This window comes from Phoenix dactylifera, unplaced genomic scaffold (assembly GCF_009389715.1).
Source record: "Phoenix dactylifera cultivar Barhee BC4 unplaced genomic scaffold, palm_55x_up_171113_PBpolish2nd_filt_p 000089F, whole genome shotgun sequence".
Taxonomy (NCBI): domain Eukaryota; kingdom Viridiplantae; phylum Streptophyta; class Magnoliopsida; order Arecales; family Arecaceae; genus Phoenix; species Phoenix dactylifera.
The window spans coordinates 1,074,234-1,090,976 of NW_024067678.1; the positions used below are offsets into that span (position 1 = coordinate 1,074,234).

Below are 16,743 nucleotides of genomic sequence, written 5' to 3' on the forward strand. Positions count from 1 at the left end.
TTGGTTTTCTCCGGCTTACCAACTACAACCTTAACAACGTTGATTTTACACTGGCTCACCAATAAACCTTAATCCCCTCGATTCAATCCCCTGATTGAATCAAAAAATAAAACCAGAATATATGAGTTACAACACAATATAAACAATATGAAAAAGGTAGAAGCTCTCAAATAGCTTTTATGCTGAAGGAAGATGTGACGTCTCCTCTTCTGGATCCTCTCTTGAATTTGAGGATCAGATAATCGAGCCTTGAATGTGAGGAGTACTTCTGAAATCAATGTAAGCGTAGTTACTCCTCTTTTTCTTTTTAAAAAAGGCTCTAAACTTGAATGCCCTTCAATGGATACTTTGTTCTTGTCTCCCTTCTCCTTTTAAATACTTTTCAAAGCTCTTCTTTTTAAAAAATAGCCATTAGAAGGAATAAGAGAGTCGTTCTAACATTATTGTGCAGCCTGACAGCATGATCGTTGAGATTGGAGTCGAATCGCGCGACTAGAAGATGGCTCGGCTGAAACTGGAGACGACTCGTGTTCTTCAGGAGACGACTCGCTCACTGTATCTCTAATAGTATTGCTCAGGCATTTCTTCTAGGAGACGGCTCGCGATATTTAGGAGTCGACTCGCCAAAAACGAGAGACGGCTCGCAACTTTCAGGTGTCGACTCGGTCTCAGTGTATCAGAAACTAATTTTCTGTCTTTTCTTATTGGAGCCGACTCGATCATAGTTGGAGTCGACTCGATCTCAATGTATCAGAAACTGACTTTTTGTCTTTCTTGTTGGAGTCAGCTCGTCCACAGTTGGAGTTGACTCGGTATCAGAAGCTTTAAAGACTTGATCTCTGACTTTATCCTCGGAGTCGACTCGGCCTTTACTGGAGTTGACTCGATCTCAGTGCCGCAGAAAATATTCTTCTGTCATTCTTGTCGAAGTCGACTCGTCCAAAACTGGAGTCGACTCGGTATCAGTTGGCTTAAATACGAGTCTTCTGTCTTTTCGCAGGAGTCGACTTATCCACAGTTGGAGTCGACACGATATCAGTTGGAGACGACTTGATATCAGTTAGAGACAACTCGATATCAGTTGGCTTGAAAACTGATCTTCTGACTTTTCGTAGGAGTCGACTCGCCCATAGTTGGAGTCAACTCGGGCACTGTACCTTAGAAAATACTTCTTTGTCTTTGCTCTTAGAGTCGGCTCGGTCTCAGTTGGAGTTGACTAGCGCTCTGCACTTAGAAATTCTGCTTTCTGCCAATCCATCAGGAGTCGACTCGTCCAAACTGGGAGTCGGCTCGAGGGCATGCCAGCTAGCAGCCTTTGTGCCAGAGCTGACTCAAGAATTGTCGGAGTCGACTCGAGTGTAGGGCGAAGATCGAAATGGTTCCAAATATAATAAAGGTTGAATTTAAACTCCTTGAACCAATTTTTAAGTCATTCTAGCACATTCAACAATATTTTTCTGAAACACTCATTTGAATTCATTAGTATAATATGAAATATACTCAAATGTTTTGGGCTCATCAAAATCAAATAGGAGAACAACAATCACTCAACATTGTATAATACAAATCCTTGAAGAAGACAAGGGTGCATAGATTCTTATGATTGGCAAGGTCCATTAGCATACTCGGCTCCAGATTCTCAGTATATATTGATAGGTGTTGAAGCCTGCTGGGGATTTCCTGCCATTTTCCATCTTCTATTCTTAAATATTCGTCGACTGAGATAGATTGTACCAGATCGTGTATCAAATCATACATCACATATTCATCCTTCCATGATGCTGAAAGAAAGATTTGCCAAGTAAATCATGGAAGTACTCACTCCCTACTTTTTCAACCCGCACATTTCCTTGAGGGACAATGAAACCTTATGCCATCCAGACTTGGACTAGCTCGTCTTTTGTGTATTCATAACTTTTAGAAAAATACAGAACATTATGCAACACATTGCTTCAGATATCTAGGCAGGTACTGATAGCTCAACTATAGGACCGGTATAATGTCAATAGGCCTCCTAGTGTCTTTGCTACAAGTGAAGATCCCTTCAGTCTGTCAGCAATCTTCTCGCCAATAGCTTATAACCCAGGATATTCTTTGGGGTTCTGAGAACGAAATGTATGTCCACTGAAAAATTCCCAACATGCATCATTTGCTAAACCCTCTAAGAAGACTGCCTCCAGTGTGCCTATCATCTCTGCAACCTTTTGAGATCTAGTTGTTACCAAGATCTTGCTTCCCTGCAGCTCGGACCTGAATGGCACACACAGACCATCTCATTTGTTGCGGTCATCATTCCAAATGTCATCAAGGACGAGCAAGAATCTCTTTGAATTATCTTTTCCTTAAGGATCTCTTAGAGACAATTCAAATTTTGGTGATCACAGAGTCTCTCCCGGGTAACAGACTCTATTATCTCTTTAGTTAGCCTTTTCACATCAAAATTATCAGACACGCAAACCCAAATCTTTAGCTCAAAATAACCATGCACTTCCGGATCATCGTAAATGAGCTGAGCAAGAGTAGTTTTTCCGATCCCTCCGATACCGACCACCGGCAAAACAGAAATACTGTCTTTCTTTTTTCTCTTTGAACAAAGACGGATGAGATCATCACCAGGTTTGGTTGCATCTCTCGTCTTTAACAACAGTTTTATCACCTGTTCTTTTTCTCTCTCTCGCCCAAACACTTCGGGACTAGTTAAGAATGAGCTCGTCTCTCGTGTCGCCGATCTCTATTGTTTTTTCCTTCATCATCTAAATCCAGAAGCCTGATGACTTTTTCCAAATCATCAGCAATGCTGTCTAACCTCCCCATAACCTCCCTCACTTTAGCCATAGCATCACCATCACGATTGAACACATTTCTGGCAAGTGTAAGAGGAGAAGATAAAAAGTTACCTCTCTGATTCTCTTGGCTTTCAGCCTTTTGCTGCAGGACTTGGTATTCGAATTTGTCCAGCAAGTCTTCGGCATCGTAGGCGGCGTCTTTGAGTTCTTGGAGGATTTGGGGAAGGTTGTCGTCTTTGGTGCGCCTTTTCTCGGCGCTCTTAAGGATGAAGCGTGTCCGTAGCAGGGTAATCCGTAGCCTCCTGAGGTCATCCTAAAGCCCCGAGTGCTGGCCATACTGCTGGATGGCATCGGAGCTCACCTGGCCGACTAAGTTGTTCAACACAGTGGAAGCGATGGATCCTCCAACTGATAGCAGTGCCTCCATGTCGATTGGTGGACAAGAGCATCTCCTACAGAAGAGAGAGATTTCTTCTAGGGAATAGTGTGAGGACCCGTGCGGGCGTATATTTAGTCTCACATCGGTTATTCGCTGGGTAGATCTTGGGTATTTATGCAGGATCAAGGAACCCAAATAATAACCTTCCGGCTAGCCATTTTGGGTGAGGTCCTGGGTTGTTACAAATAGTATCAGAGCCGACCCGACCCATAATCTATGTGGACTAGGGGATACTGCAGCACGGATCCATTGGGGCTGACCACGGACCAATCGTGGTGTTTGTGATTAAATTTGAACCCTTAGCCTGACGAGGACGTCAGGGCTTGAACGGGAGGAGTATGTGAGGACCCGTACGGGCGTGTATTTAGTCCCACATCGGTTATTCGCTGGGTAGATCTTGGGTATTTATACAAGATCAAGGAACCCAAATAATAACCTTCCGGCTAGCCATTTTGGGTGAGATCCTGGGTTGTTACAAATAAACTTGCTTGTTAGAAACGTAAACCCAATTTAATGGGTTTCTTTGGCTTTTTCTCCATGGCATTTTGGACTTTTTGCTTGGTAGAAATTTCTCCTCTTTGAAAGAGAAGAAGAGGACTTTTTGGTAGGCCCAAAGGAAGGTCTCCGAGAGGCAAAAAGAAGATAACCACAGAAGGAAGGGAAAAGGCAAAAAGGCACCGACTTGCGATGAAATAAAGAGAGGAGAGGAGAGAAAGAGATTGAGATTGGAGAGAGAGAGGGGGGAGGGAGGTTTCTTGCCCTGTTTTCTATGTCTGACCGTGACCAAAAGGAAGCAAAGGCCCCATATAAAATGGAAACAGGAGCTAGCTACGAGTCTTCCTCCTATGGAAGGGGGGTGGAGAGTTTTTTGGCCTGCAGAGGGGCAATTTGGGAAGTTAGGGACAGTAGTTTTGTTTTGGGTAAAGAGAAAGAGAGAGGAGGGATTTGGTTGGCTGAGAGAGAAAAGGAGGGAGGGGGTTGAATGGCTGCTGTGCTGTGATGTTGCAGTTGCTGCTTGGGTACTCCCTTAAAGGGGAGATGGTGGGATGGGACTTTTATTAATTAGATGAAGTGAATTTTCCATAATGCCCCTACTATATCTTTTAGAGAGGTTCCTTTCTAGACAAATTATTTCCTTTACCTTGACCATGAAGTGCCATGGGATAACCTTTTCCTATTCTGCTCTTGCTTGACATGGTAAACAGTATTGCTGAGCATTATCTCAATTATTTAATCAGTTTCATGGGTCCTTTTTAGAGTAATTACTTTTTCGTGCTTTCATTCAAGAATTATATTAAACTGAAAAGGCTTCTTGTCTATTTTTATTAGATTCATGCATCTTTGTTGAAATAGTGTACTTGATAGCTATCTATTTTCATATCATTTTTTAAGTATTTTTTACTTATTAAAAAAATTTATTATAAAAAAAACAAAAAAATGCCTCATTCAGTGAATTCATCTTAGGCCTCCAAATGTATTGGGCCGCCCTTGGTAGATTTTTGTATTAGAAGGAAGAAGACTATAAGAAGAAAAGGCATCTTCCTAGTTGCTGATTTTTTGCATATTTATAAGTTCTATTTTCAGTTTTTCATAGTTGAAATAAAGGATTTTATGAAGTAGTTTTGAGCCTATCTTGTGCCTCATTGTTCAGCTCTATCTTTCATTGTTATTTGAAATGATTTACATGTTATTAACATCCATTTTGCTCCAACAAAATTGGCACAGAGCTTGATATGGTGATTTGGTGGTTGCCTTGTACTTGGCTTGCATCTAAAGTTTGAAATTGGGACCTTTTGAAGAGTATTGAGTTTGAGTTTGATATTGGTTCAATCTTTAATTAAAATAGAGAGTAATATGCTTTCTATTCAACTTTCTAAATTAACTAAGGAGAATTATGATCGTTTGAGTATTCAAATCAAGATTTTGTTGGAATCTCAAGATTTATAAGAGATAGTTAAAAAAGGGTTTAAAAAACCTAGCTCACCACAAGAAGAAGAGAGGCTCACCGAAGGTCAAAGAAATATTCTTAAAGAGTCAAAGAAGAGAGATAAAAAAAGCTTCATTTGTCATCTACCAAGTCATTGATGAAGTTAATTTTGAGAAGATTTCTAATGTCAAAACTTCAAAGGAGTCATGAAAAATTCTCAAGAAGGCTCGTAGGAGTATTACAAAGTTATGAAGGTGAGGCACCAAATTTTGATAAGAAAATTTGAGGAGTTGAGCATGAATGAGTCGGAGTTCTTTTTGGATTATTTTTCAAAAGCATTGTTAATTGTAAATGGAATGAAAAGAAATGGTGAAGAGATTGATGATGTTAGGGTGATGGAAATTTTTTTGCATTTTTTAATTCTAAAATTTGAGCATGTGGTGGTACTCATTGAAGAGGCAAAAGACTTGAGCACCGTGACAATTGATCATTTGATGGGAATGCTATAAGTTCAAGAGCATAGATTGAGCAAGAAGTCTTCTAGTTCTTTAGAATAAGCTCTCCAATCCAAGTTCTCTTTGTAAGATGTCAAGGAAGAATGCCATGTTATTAGTGCTCAAAGAGGCCAAGGTAGAAGCTCTGAGAGCCGAGAAAGAAGTTATAGAGGTCGTGGAACAGGTTATGGAAACCAAGAAAGAGGATTTAGTAATCAAGAAAGAAATTTTGGTTATAGAGAAAGAGGTGGAAGGCATGGTGGAAGATGCCAGTTATCATTCCCTCCAAGAGGAAGGTCAAGAAGCAATTTCAATCATCATTTCAATCAACAAAGCTTTGACAAGAGAAATATACAATGCTTCAATTGTCACAAGTATGGGCATTATAGCAATGAATGTTGGGCAAAGTAAAACAACAAAGTTGGAGAACAAGCTAATATCATTAAGAAAGAGAGTATTGATGGTGTGACTTCTACTTTGTTGTTGGCTCATAATGAGAGTAAAAAGAATGAAAACAATACATGGTATCTTCATACCAACACAAGCAACCATATGACGGAGAAGAAGAAATTGTTTGTTGATTTGGATGAAAGTATGCAAGGCTATGTTACTTTTGGTGACAACTCCAAAATTTCGATGCAAGGCAAACGTAATATTCTCATCAAGCTCATGAATGGCAATCATGATTTTATTTTCGATGTCTATTATATTCCAAATTTGCATAGAAATCTTTTGAGCTTGGTTCAACTTTTGGAGAAAAATTATAGTGTTAATATGAAAAACCACTCTTTTACTTTATGGGATAGTCATTATAATTTAATTACTTATATAAAAATATCCCATGGTAGAATGTTTTCTTTGCATATTCAACATGATGTACTCAAATATCTTAGCTCCATTACACATAACAATTCATGTTTGTGTCATTTGAGATTTGGGCATTTTAACTTTGGAGGCTTGAAGCTCTTGGCTACAAAGAACATGATGAAGGGGTTACCACTCATTGATCATTCACAGCAAGTGTGTGAAGGGTGCATTTTTGGCAAGCATCAAAGATCAAGATAACCATTAGATCTTGTGCATACCGATATTTGTAGTCCTTTGAAACCTATGCCTTTAGGTAGGTTATTCAATACATAGTATTCATTAGTATACAGTGCACGACTAGATGATACACATTTGGCAAAATAATCATCTAATATTTTAATACATATCTTTAGGTAAATCGATACACAGTTTTTAGAAGAAAGAAGAAAGAAACTTAGTAGGAGGAAAAAGATTTTACTGATGGAAGAGACGGCTTGATGAGGAAGAGAATAAAAGAAGAGGCTTGATGAGAAAAAAAGAGAATATAGATGGTCTTTCTTCGTGGATGATCATTTTTAGCGCGTGCATTTTTTTTTTTAAGTTAAAAGACTGTCGGGGTCTATTAGTTGAAGTTTTTTTTATCTCTATTTAACTTTTGAATTTTCTTTTCATGTAGGTGCAAGAAAAAAAGTGTTGGAAAAAAAGGTTCCACCTTATATTCCCTTCTATAGTGCCCCCCTCCTATTGGCCTCTGCCTCGGCCGCTTCACTGTCTTCGCTAACATCAGACTCTGCAGCCTCATCCTCCTCCTTGGCCTTGAGAACTGCATCAACTACACCATCGTCGAGGTCCTCAATGGCGATTGTCGTCTCAACCATGCCCTCGTCCGCGACTACTGCTACTCTCCCCCGAGCTCCTCTGCATCTCCAAGCCCTGCTCCAAGCTTCGCTTAAAGCTCCCATCCAGCCTTGGTGCCAAGGCCCTAACTTGGGTCGTCGACACTCTCCAGTCTCGCCCATCCAGCCCACCCCATTTGTCCTCATAGACTGCCTCGTCGGCATCGACATCGGGTTCATCACTGCCACTGCCCCTTCCAACGAGGCTGTGCTTGTGACCACCCCTGACATCACTACTCTTTGTGACACCGACCGAGTCATTGGCCTCCTCGAGTGCGATCGCACTCGGGACAAGAAGATAATTGTCAACTGAGTCCAAACTGATGTCAGTGTTCGACATGGGCAACGCACATGGAGGGTGTCTGGAGCGAGGGGGGTGGAAAGGAGTAGTGCTCAGGAGATGGAGGATGCTCGGGAGAGGGTATGAGGACCGTCTGCTCGGGAGAGAGTCGAACAACTGCTTCAAATACAGTATCAAGAAGCACGGTTTGCGGGATTTCAATATCCACGAGCTTATTAGCTAGATGGCAATTGGCACATACAATTCGTCCAGTTGCTTCAAGTAAATTTTCATAACTCTGCTGCGCAAAAAAGAAATATGCATTTAAAATAGATGCCAGAGTTATTACATATATTATGATCAATATAGAAATGAAAATCCGGACTATTCGCTTGGTTGAGGGAGCAGCTTATTAGCTAGATGGCAATTGGCACATACAATTCGTCCAGTTGCTTCAAGTAAATTTTCATAACTCTGCTGCGCAAAAAAGGAATATGCATTTAAAATAGATGCCAGAGTTATTACATATATCATGATCAATATAGAAATGAAAATTCAGACTATTCGCTTGGTTGAGGGAGCAGCTAGGGTTCCATTCACTCAAGAGAGGGGATAGAGATCTGGCACCATTTTTTTTCTTTCCTTACATTGAGGCTGCCGGAATGATACACATGTTGGAATCCGATACACTGCTGAGCACCAGATATAGAATATAATTTCTCCCACTCATAGAACTTGTCATTTACCAAAAAAGGTTTGAAGGTATGACACCATTTTAGGATTAAGGAAAGGTCCCTCTTTTGGTGATTTACTTTGGGATGAATGAAGAATGAATAGGGAACTTTTCAACAGCAGCTGCCGCCCTTGTGTTTTCTTTTTAATTTTGAAGTAAATGATCAGATCTACAAAGGAACGATAGATGAGAACAGGAATACAACGGTCAACCTCCTCTGCAGCATTTTATATATTTGATCAACTTCTAAAATTACAAAGGGGGTCTAATACTACATGTAATCATAATAATTTTGTCGTAATTCAGATCTAATTATATTTCAATTGTTCTTTTTCTTCCCCTCCTTTCCCAATTAAAGATTCATAGCTATTGATACGCGGAAACATACATAATGGATCAATCACCACTTCTTTATTTCCGCAATGTCAAACAAGAATTATATACATCCTTGCCGTGACTAACAAATAGATTTTTGGAAGCAACTTAATAACGCTAGACACAATATAAGAAGGGAAATACTTTTTGCCTCACAAAGTGGGCAGCATCATCTGCCAGGGAGATCTGTGAATCTTGAAGCGTTTCACAGCAGCTCTCAACACCTTGTTCCATCCCTGCAACAATCTCAGGTCATCTAGACTTCTTTCAAAAATACGGAACAAATAACTACTGGCAGCTAGGAAATTGGAAAAATGGCGAGAAAGAACTCCTATAAAGCTGATAAATTTTGACAAAATCCTCCATAACATATAAATAACTATTTATTAGGTTGGCGATGAAATATTACCTTTTTAGGAGTAGGACTTGTAGAGAAATCCAAGCGCTTCGGAGCAACCATATGTTTCTTGTGCTTCTTACTTATCTTTCCCTTCACTTTCCTTAGTATTCCCGGAGAAAGAATCCCAGGCGCGTCTGAGAGTTTCTTGTGGGATTCCATAGGAAAAACTGAAGATGAACTGTGCCTGCCTCGTGGAAGCAAGGGAGACCAAATCCCGCTCTGAGAGTAGTCGAAGTCGAAAGCCGTGGCATCCGGGAACTTGCCGATGAGCTCCTGAGACATGGATGGATCGAGATACTCCACCGTAATAAGTCGCTCCACTATCATGGGGTAATGGCAGTAGTAGGCTCCTTGCTCTGGTTTTGGGTTGGGTTTTTGGGTGGTGGAAGAAGGAAAGCCAAAGAGTTAAAAGAGAGCAGACTTTGGAAGGGTAAAGGGAAGGGGAATCTAGAGTCTCGCAGGTGACCGTTGTTGCCTGGCTTTGTGAAATATGACCGTTGAGATATTAAAATATCATTAGAATACATAAACTTCTTCTTGGGCCGTACCATTTTCCCAATGGTTCCACTTGGAGATGCAATCTGACGGTCCCCTCCAAGGTTGTGGTTTTGTTGGACGGTTGAGATTCCATCAACTCTGAGGCACTTGAAGTGATCCCGGCCATCCATCATCAAATGTTTTACCTTTTCTTTAATCAATAACGTGTTTAAAGTCGGGATGATACTTGCCGACTTCTTGTCGCCGCACGTGCGAAAGTGGAGCCCACCAAATAGGCTATTCTCGCTCGCTTAAATTGGTTTGGGACATGGAGGGAGAAGAGGGTGTGGGTGGGGGGGAGAGAGAGGGCGAGGATGCCGATCGCCCGGCCGGAGCCGAAAGATGCCCGTGTGATCGCCCACGTCGACATGGATTGCTTCTACGTCCAAGGTCTCAAACTCTCCGCTCTCCTTCTCTCCGCTTTCCCTTTTTCCCCACTTGCTAATCCCTAAACCCCTGAATCTTTTGTTAATCTTCGCTAATCGGTTTTTATGTAATTTAAACCAAGTATTAATCTTTTTTTCTGCAAATAGTACGATCAAAGCTAGTCTTGATTTGATCTTCTCTATGGATCGTTCCCATATGGTTAAATTAGTTGTTTTTATTTTTTTTTTCTTTTCTTCTTCTGTAAAATTGCGCTATAAAAACCTAGGATCGTGAAAGAAAATTTTTCTGGTCATAGCTTTAAAGCTGTTAAATATTGGAAAAATCATCGGTTATGTCGCAAAAATGACCTTTCCCTTGCATAATGAGTATGCCAATTTTGTTGCTTAACTGCGTCTGCGTATATCTATTTTGTTTCTTGCAGTTGAGCAACGAAAGAATCCTGAATTAAGGGGTTTGCCGGCTGCTGTAGTACAATATAATTCTTGGAAAGGTGGGGGCTTGATTGCTGTTAGTTATGAAGCTCGAAAATTTGGCGTTAAGCGGTAAGCTTTTCTCCCCTCTTTCTTATAATTAAAGTCATTTAATTCTGTGTAGTTAGATTCCTGAAACTATTCTTTTATATCTGGACTTCTAGTTCTATGCGAGGGGATGAGGCCAAGAAGGTCTGTCCGAACATCCAATTAATTCAAGTTCCGGTTGCCCGTGGTAAAGCTGACTTGAATCTATATCGCAGTGCTGGCTCTGAGGTGTGTCTGGGAGAAATGGGAATATGAGATGATCACTGTTTGGTTCTCTGTATGGATTTCAATAGATTTAATAACAAGGCAGCCTTTTATGTAACCTTAAAGTAACCCTGGCAATAACTAGGTACTTTTGGTTGATTCAAAATTGCAGGTAGTCTCGATACTTGCTACAAAAGGACGGTGTGAGCGGGCATCAATAGATGAAGTATACCTTGACCTTACTGATGCAGCTAAATCAATGCTGTTAGAAGCTCCTCCAGAGGTGTTGGAAGCAATCGATGAAGAGGCTCTGAAGTCACATATTCTGGGTGTTACTAATGTAAGATGCAAATTTTCATTCCCCCTTCTATTACTTTAGGATTGCGGTAATGAGATAACATCAATAAATATATACTAGTCTGCTTATGCATGCTTCTATCTCAGATTCTCTTGAATTATTTGAAAGGATATGGTCCTAGATGAATGTTCATGTGATAATCCAGTGCATTTTAAACAAGGTTAAGTGGGAAGACTTGTTGTTACTAGGTATGTTTCACTACCCTTTCATTCTTGAAGTTAATTTTGGTTGTTTCTTATGTTCAGGATATAACTGACAGGGAAGGGAATGTGCGAGAGTGGCTCTGTCGGAGTGATGCTGACCATGAAGATAAGTTATTAGCTTGTGGAGCCATTATTATTGCACAACTTCGGACAAAAGTTTTAGAGGAAACCAAATTCACATGTTCAGCTGGCATTGCTCACAATAAGGTAACTGAGAAAGAAGTTTAGAATGAGATTGTGACTGTTTGCATGATCCCCTCTGGCAGTTCCTGTTTGCATGCCCATACATGTGTTGTATGTCTACATGTGCAAAGTGCACTGTTGGTTCTTTTTAATCAATTTAATTCTTAAATGCTATGTTAATACCATGTTGTATGATGAGTTTTGTTACAATTTTGCTTCTGATTCAATATTTTACAATGCTTTCTTTTTTCTTCTCCTCCTTTTGTTGGCTCTGAACTCATTGCCATTTCCTATCATGATCTCTTAACTTATTGTTTCTGCTAGTGTTGTCTCTTATGGAATCTATGACTGATACTTGTGGCAGATGTTAGCGAAACAAGCAAGTGCAATGCATAAACCTGCACAACAAACAGTGGTACCATCGTCATCAGTAAAAGATTTACTAGCTTCCTTGCCTGTGAAGAAAATGTAAGACATGAACTTGTTGCTTCATTTGGAGGGTGGTGGTGTCAAAATATCCTTCCAATCTGAATAATGATGCTAAATATAATTGCTTTCACCTGTTCTTTTATAGATATCAATTTTTCATCACCTCTGACTTTGTAGGAAACAACTTGGGGGAAAGCTCGGAAGCTCCCTACAAATTGATCTTGGAGTGAAAACTGTTGGTGATTTACTACACTTCACTGAAGTGAAGTTGCAAGAGTGCTATGGCATTAATACAGGGTGTGGTAACATTAATTGTTTAGTTACATCTACTTTAGTAAGATATTAACCTTGTTCGAGTTATGTTTTTTCTTTATATTTTTTTTGTGTTCCTAGTCATGGAAGGATCACAGAATGTTGGACTCTAGTATAATTTGGTAGTGTTTGGAAGTTTATGATATGCCAAAGGTTAAGTCGAATGAGTGACAGGATGCCATAAGACTAGTGATCATTTGATGACAGGAATCTAAGCAAAAAGGGTGAAGTTTTTTACATTTAAACAATTCTTTACTACCAATTATTTATGGAATCAGTCACAAAAAGGGTGATTGTAGATGAAGTATTTATTGCTGACTTTTAAATTCCAGAGTCATTATCCTCTTTAACTCACTTATTCTCCACTATATTGGATCCTTTTCTGTGTTAAGTGCAATTTTTTAATATCCAATTATGGTGCATCGTGCATTTTTATTTGGATTGCATCGATTGTGAACTTTACCTTCACTTAGTCAAGTAGTTATAATATGCATTATTCTTATAATAGATCTTTAGAATGAATATATCCTAATATCTTATATTTTTTCTACTCTAGCACGTGGTTAATAATAGATCTTTAGAATGAATAACTCCTAACATCGAATGTTTTTTACACTCTAGCACGTGGTTATGGAATATTGCAAGAGGTATCAATGGGGAAGAAGTTGAGGACCGTCTTCTACCTAAGAGTCATGGTTGTGGAAAGACATTTCCTGGCCCACAAGCATTGAAGACTACTGCTTCTGTAAGATATTACCATGTGCATATTATGATATTACCTGTTTTCTTTTTACAATTTATAGTTCCCTAATGATACTTAACTTTCATAAACCTTCAATACATAGACTTCAAACACCATTTCACACACACACAACACAAGCCTGTTTTCTTTTTACAAGTGCGTAGTATAACAATGCATGTTTTATTTTTATAATTCTGTTGTTGCCTAATGATACTTAACATTCACAAGCCTTCAGTACATAGACTTTAAACACCATTTCACACGCATGCACACATAGACAGCTGTTTTCTCTTTACACTTCTATAATTCTTTAATGATACTTAACATTCACAAGCCTTCAGTATATAGACTTTCACACCACATGACTCTCTATCATTTTGAAGAGTTCTACATGTGAAAGGAAAAGAAGGTATTAACCATTGAAACTTGGAGAGAAATTTAGGACATTCTGATATTTTATATTTCCAACATTTTGGTGGATATGAATCCAAATACAAATGTCAGTCATTTAATGAAACTGATATCCATATTTGGAATGATAAATTTGATTTTACCCAAATATGAGCAATACATATATTTATTTTTTGATATGTGTACTCTTCATAGTGTATGCCAAGTTATAGCACATTACAACATGGCATACATATTGTGCCACCCCTTTGCTGGTAGCACAGTATGTGGTGATTTAATCTGTGCTTATTCTTTGACCTGTACTTTGCTATGTCTTCTTCCAAGGCTTAGTTTGGAAAATGGATAGAAAATATGAGGATAACTGTGACTAGCATGTTGTGAAGTGTCATATGTATTGTTCCAGCCCATTGCCAGAAAAAGCACAGTATGTGATGTATTATTCTGCGATTCTTCTTTCACCCATAATTAATCATTTCCTTGTTCTAAGGTTTAGTTTGGATGTTTGATAGAAATAATGGGGATACCTGTCTCGTATATCCTCAATTGGCATCCTCATCCTTGGGATAAAATGGGATAAAGCTTAGGTTGTCTGTTGATCAAAAGTTGTTGTGCCATCTAATGATTACAATGTAGACTGCATAGTTTACTAGTACTGTGATTACTTTTCTGTTTAAAGAAAAAAGCACTTCCATTTTTCCTCACTACCTGGTAATACAGTAGCTCAGTCATTTCAAAAATGAAGTGGATATGAGAGAGGTGTATTGTGGATATCTCAGCCATGTTTCCTGTGGAATTGTTATAGGCCTTCTCTATTGTTGGGATTATCTTGCATTACTTCTCCTTCCTAAAATGACTGGCTAGCAGAGGTTACAACTATTTTTCCTCTTATACATCTCTTGGCTGGTTACCTATGTGAGCCTAGTTTGGTGAATAATGCTAATTTGTTTTTCCCTATTTAGATTATATATGGATGAGGGGGTGGGGAGGGGGAGGGGGAGGGGGAGGGGGTGGGGGTGCGGAATGCTAACGGGATGTCTCAACTGTTAAAGAGGTTACAGCCATAATATGAGTTTAAGGCTTTGATTACATCCTCTAAATATCAAATATCCACTTTCAATCCTTCCACTAAGATTTTGGGGGTGGGGAATGCTAACGGGATGTCTCAACTGTTAAAGAGGTTACAGCCATAATATGAGTTTAAGGCTTTGGTTACATCCTCTAAATATCAAATATCTACTTTCAATCCTTCCACTAAGATTTTGGAAAAATCTATTTACCTTCTTGTGCTGCTTTGAAAATAATGCAGTACATCTGTCTATTTGAGGTGTTGAACTTACATTAGTTTGAATCTGATGATATAAGGTAGGATTTTCCTTCAAATGTATAGGAGAGATAGACATTAATATTTTTGGGCTTATTAACTTGCTAAGATGAATCTGGCTTTGGGACTACTTAAGTATTCATATTCTCTATTATACTTGCTCCTTTCTCAAATCATTAATTGCTAGAAAAGTCAAATCAGCGTGGTTATGTATCAACTTTTCAAGTTGATATTTGAATATCTTCATACTACTTATTATCCAGAGTATCACCTGAACATCTAATTTTCTTTTGCAGTTACATTATAGATTACATGTCTACTGCATCTTAATTGATTCTTTCCATCTGTCCTGCAAGTTGATATAGTAGGTTTAGGTGTCAGCAGGAGCACTAGGGCATAGCTCTTAGATCTACTTATATGTGCTCTTTTAGATATTAATTTGTCGTTTCCTAATGCTCTGTTGAGAAAGTTATTCTGCCACTTTTTCTTATTCGTGTATTCCAAACATCTTGGAGCATGATAGGTTGAGAACTGGCTTAATCAACTGTGTGAAGAATTGAGTGAACGCATTCAATCTGACCTGGATCAGAACAAGCGGCTTGTGCACAGACTGACCCTGCATGCAAAAGCATTTAAGGTATTTTTTTTCAGTCCTTCATCAACTATTTCCAGTCATTTCTCTAGTTTTTGTTGAGGAGGAAAACAGACTAATGCTTTAATGCATGTGTGCATGTGCTCGTGCTGTGCATGTTTATATAATGGATATTGTACTATATTTCCACATTTATTTTGTGTTTTGCAGGCAAATGATTTGGACTCTCACAAGAAATTTCCTTCAAAGTCGTGCCCATTGCGCTATGGGACTGCAAAACTTCAAGAAGATGCAATGAAACTCTTTGTTTCTGGTCTTCGTGAATTTTTGGGTTCGCAAAACATTGGATGGGGAATAACATCTCTTTCTGTTACAGCTAGCAAACTTTCAGATATACCACATGTAAGTTTCACTTTATTTAGAATCTATTTTCACATTCATTTTGATAGGATTTTGCCATGATGTAATTGTGCTATCTTATATTTGTCTTCCTAGCTTCATTACTGCTGCTTGTTTCTTACCAGCTGATGCAGTTATTGATTCACAAAATACGTAATTTGCTTTTAATTTGTTTATTGAAAACTGGAACCACATCAATAAACATGGTTAAACTTAAAATATATTGGCAAATTATGGTATTCTTATAAAATATTTAGATTTTGTGTCTTCTTTAATAATGTATTATGAATATGCAATTACTAAAACGTGAAAATTATTGGCTTTGATGCATGTGGCATCCTATTCTATGATGATATATTTTATGATCTTGACTTCAAATGCTAGTTTTGTTTCCCTGGTGAAATTTCCCATGCATCTTTACCTTTTTTTCTTTGATCACCATCCTTTTTTTTCTTACGTGGTTATCCTAGTCATTTCAGGTATATATTTGTTCTTCATGGATTCTTTTCTTATGTACCGTGGGCCTTACCTTATTAATCATATACCTGCATATTGTCAATCAAATTGTCTTGCTGGTTCTTTTCTTCCTTTTCCTTAAATTTCTGTGTTGATTGGATTTTATTATATCCAGAATTTTCAGTTTATATTTTTTAGTACTTACCTTGAATTAGAGCTTTGCTTGATTCTCGAATCTAATGGTCATGTTTACCAAAAAATTAATAATGTTGGTTGTGGTTTGTAGTAACCTTGCTTTTACAATTTAGCGTCTGCATATGCTGATCTGAAATTTGATATTATGATTTTTGATCCCTAAATTGTTCATTGACAATGATGAAAGAATGTAAAAATCAATATGGCTGTCTACTACCAATCTTATGAATGGATTGCTACTGCAGTGGTGTCCTTGTCTTTTTATGATGCTATGGAGCACATGCAACTTCATGGGAAAAGTGTACTTATTGGAGTAGGGTAATGTCCTAAAAGCTATTCGCATATAATTTTTTGAACAT

The 16,743-nt window shown here is 38.5% G+C and overlaps 2 protein-coding genes across 5 annotated transcripts in view; one reads left to right on the top strand and one right to left on the bottom strand.

Moving 5' to 3' along the window:
- Positions 1–8,561: 8,561 nt before the first annotated feature.
- On the bottom strand, positions 8,562–9,596 carry LOC103713526. Its single transcript, XM_008800488.3, has 2 exons — positions 9,147–9,596; positions 8,562–8,973 (listed from the first exon to the last, which is right to left on the bottom strand). Exons 1-2 carry the CDS (start codon positions 9,462–9,464, stop codon positions 8,890–8,892), a joined length of 402 nt encoding a protein of 133 aa, XP_008798710.1. The 5' UTR covers positions 9,465–9,596; the 3' UTR covers positions 8,562–8,889.
- Positions 9,597–9,953: 357 nt separating this feature from the next.
- The window catches only part of LOC103713525 (DNA polymerase eta), a 41,846-nt gene continuing 35,056 nt past the window's right edge, over positions 9,954–16,743 (top strand). For 2 of the 4 annotated variants that reach the window (XM_008800482.3, XM_008800483.3), the window contains exons 1-10: positions 9,954–10,064; positions 10,483–10,603; positions 10,696–10,807; positions 10,956–11,123; positions 11,387–11,551; positions 11,892–11,995; positions 12,134–12,253; positions 12,890–13,013; positions 15,266–15,379; positions 15,545–15,736. In XM_008800482.3, coding sequence (XP_008798704.2) covers positions 9,989–10,064; positions 10,483–10,603; positions 10,696–10,807; positions 10,956–11,123; positions 11,387–11,551; positions 11,892–11,995; positions 12,134–12,253; positions 12,890–13,013; positions 15,266–15,379; positions 15,545–15,736 — 1,296 coding nt within the window. In that variant the 5' untranslated portion in view covers positions 9,954–9,988. Of the gene's footprint in view, positions 10,065–10,482; positions 10,604–10,695; positions 10,857–10,955; positions 11,124–11,227; positions 11,302–11,386; positions 11,552–11,891; positions 11,996–12,133; positions 12,254–12,889; positions 13,014–15,265; positions 15,380–15,544; positions 15,737–16,743 lie in introns of those variants that run through there. The other 2 variants (XM_008800486.3, XM_008800487.3) reach the window with 2 other exon arrangements.

Coding starts and splice junctions, on each gene's coding strand:
- LOC103713526 (XM_008800488.3), bottom strand. CDS start 9,464: ATGATAGTGGAGCGACTTATTACGGTGGAGTATCTCGATCCATCCATG. Junction 8,974..9,146: donor CAAGTCCTACTCCTAAAAAG/GTAATATTTCAT, acceptor AGATTGTTGCAG/GGATGGAACAAGGTGTTGAG.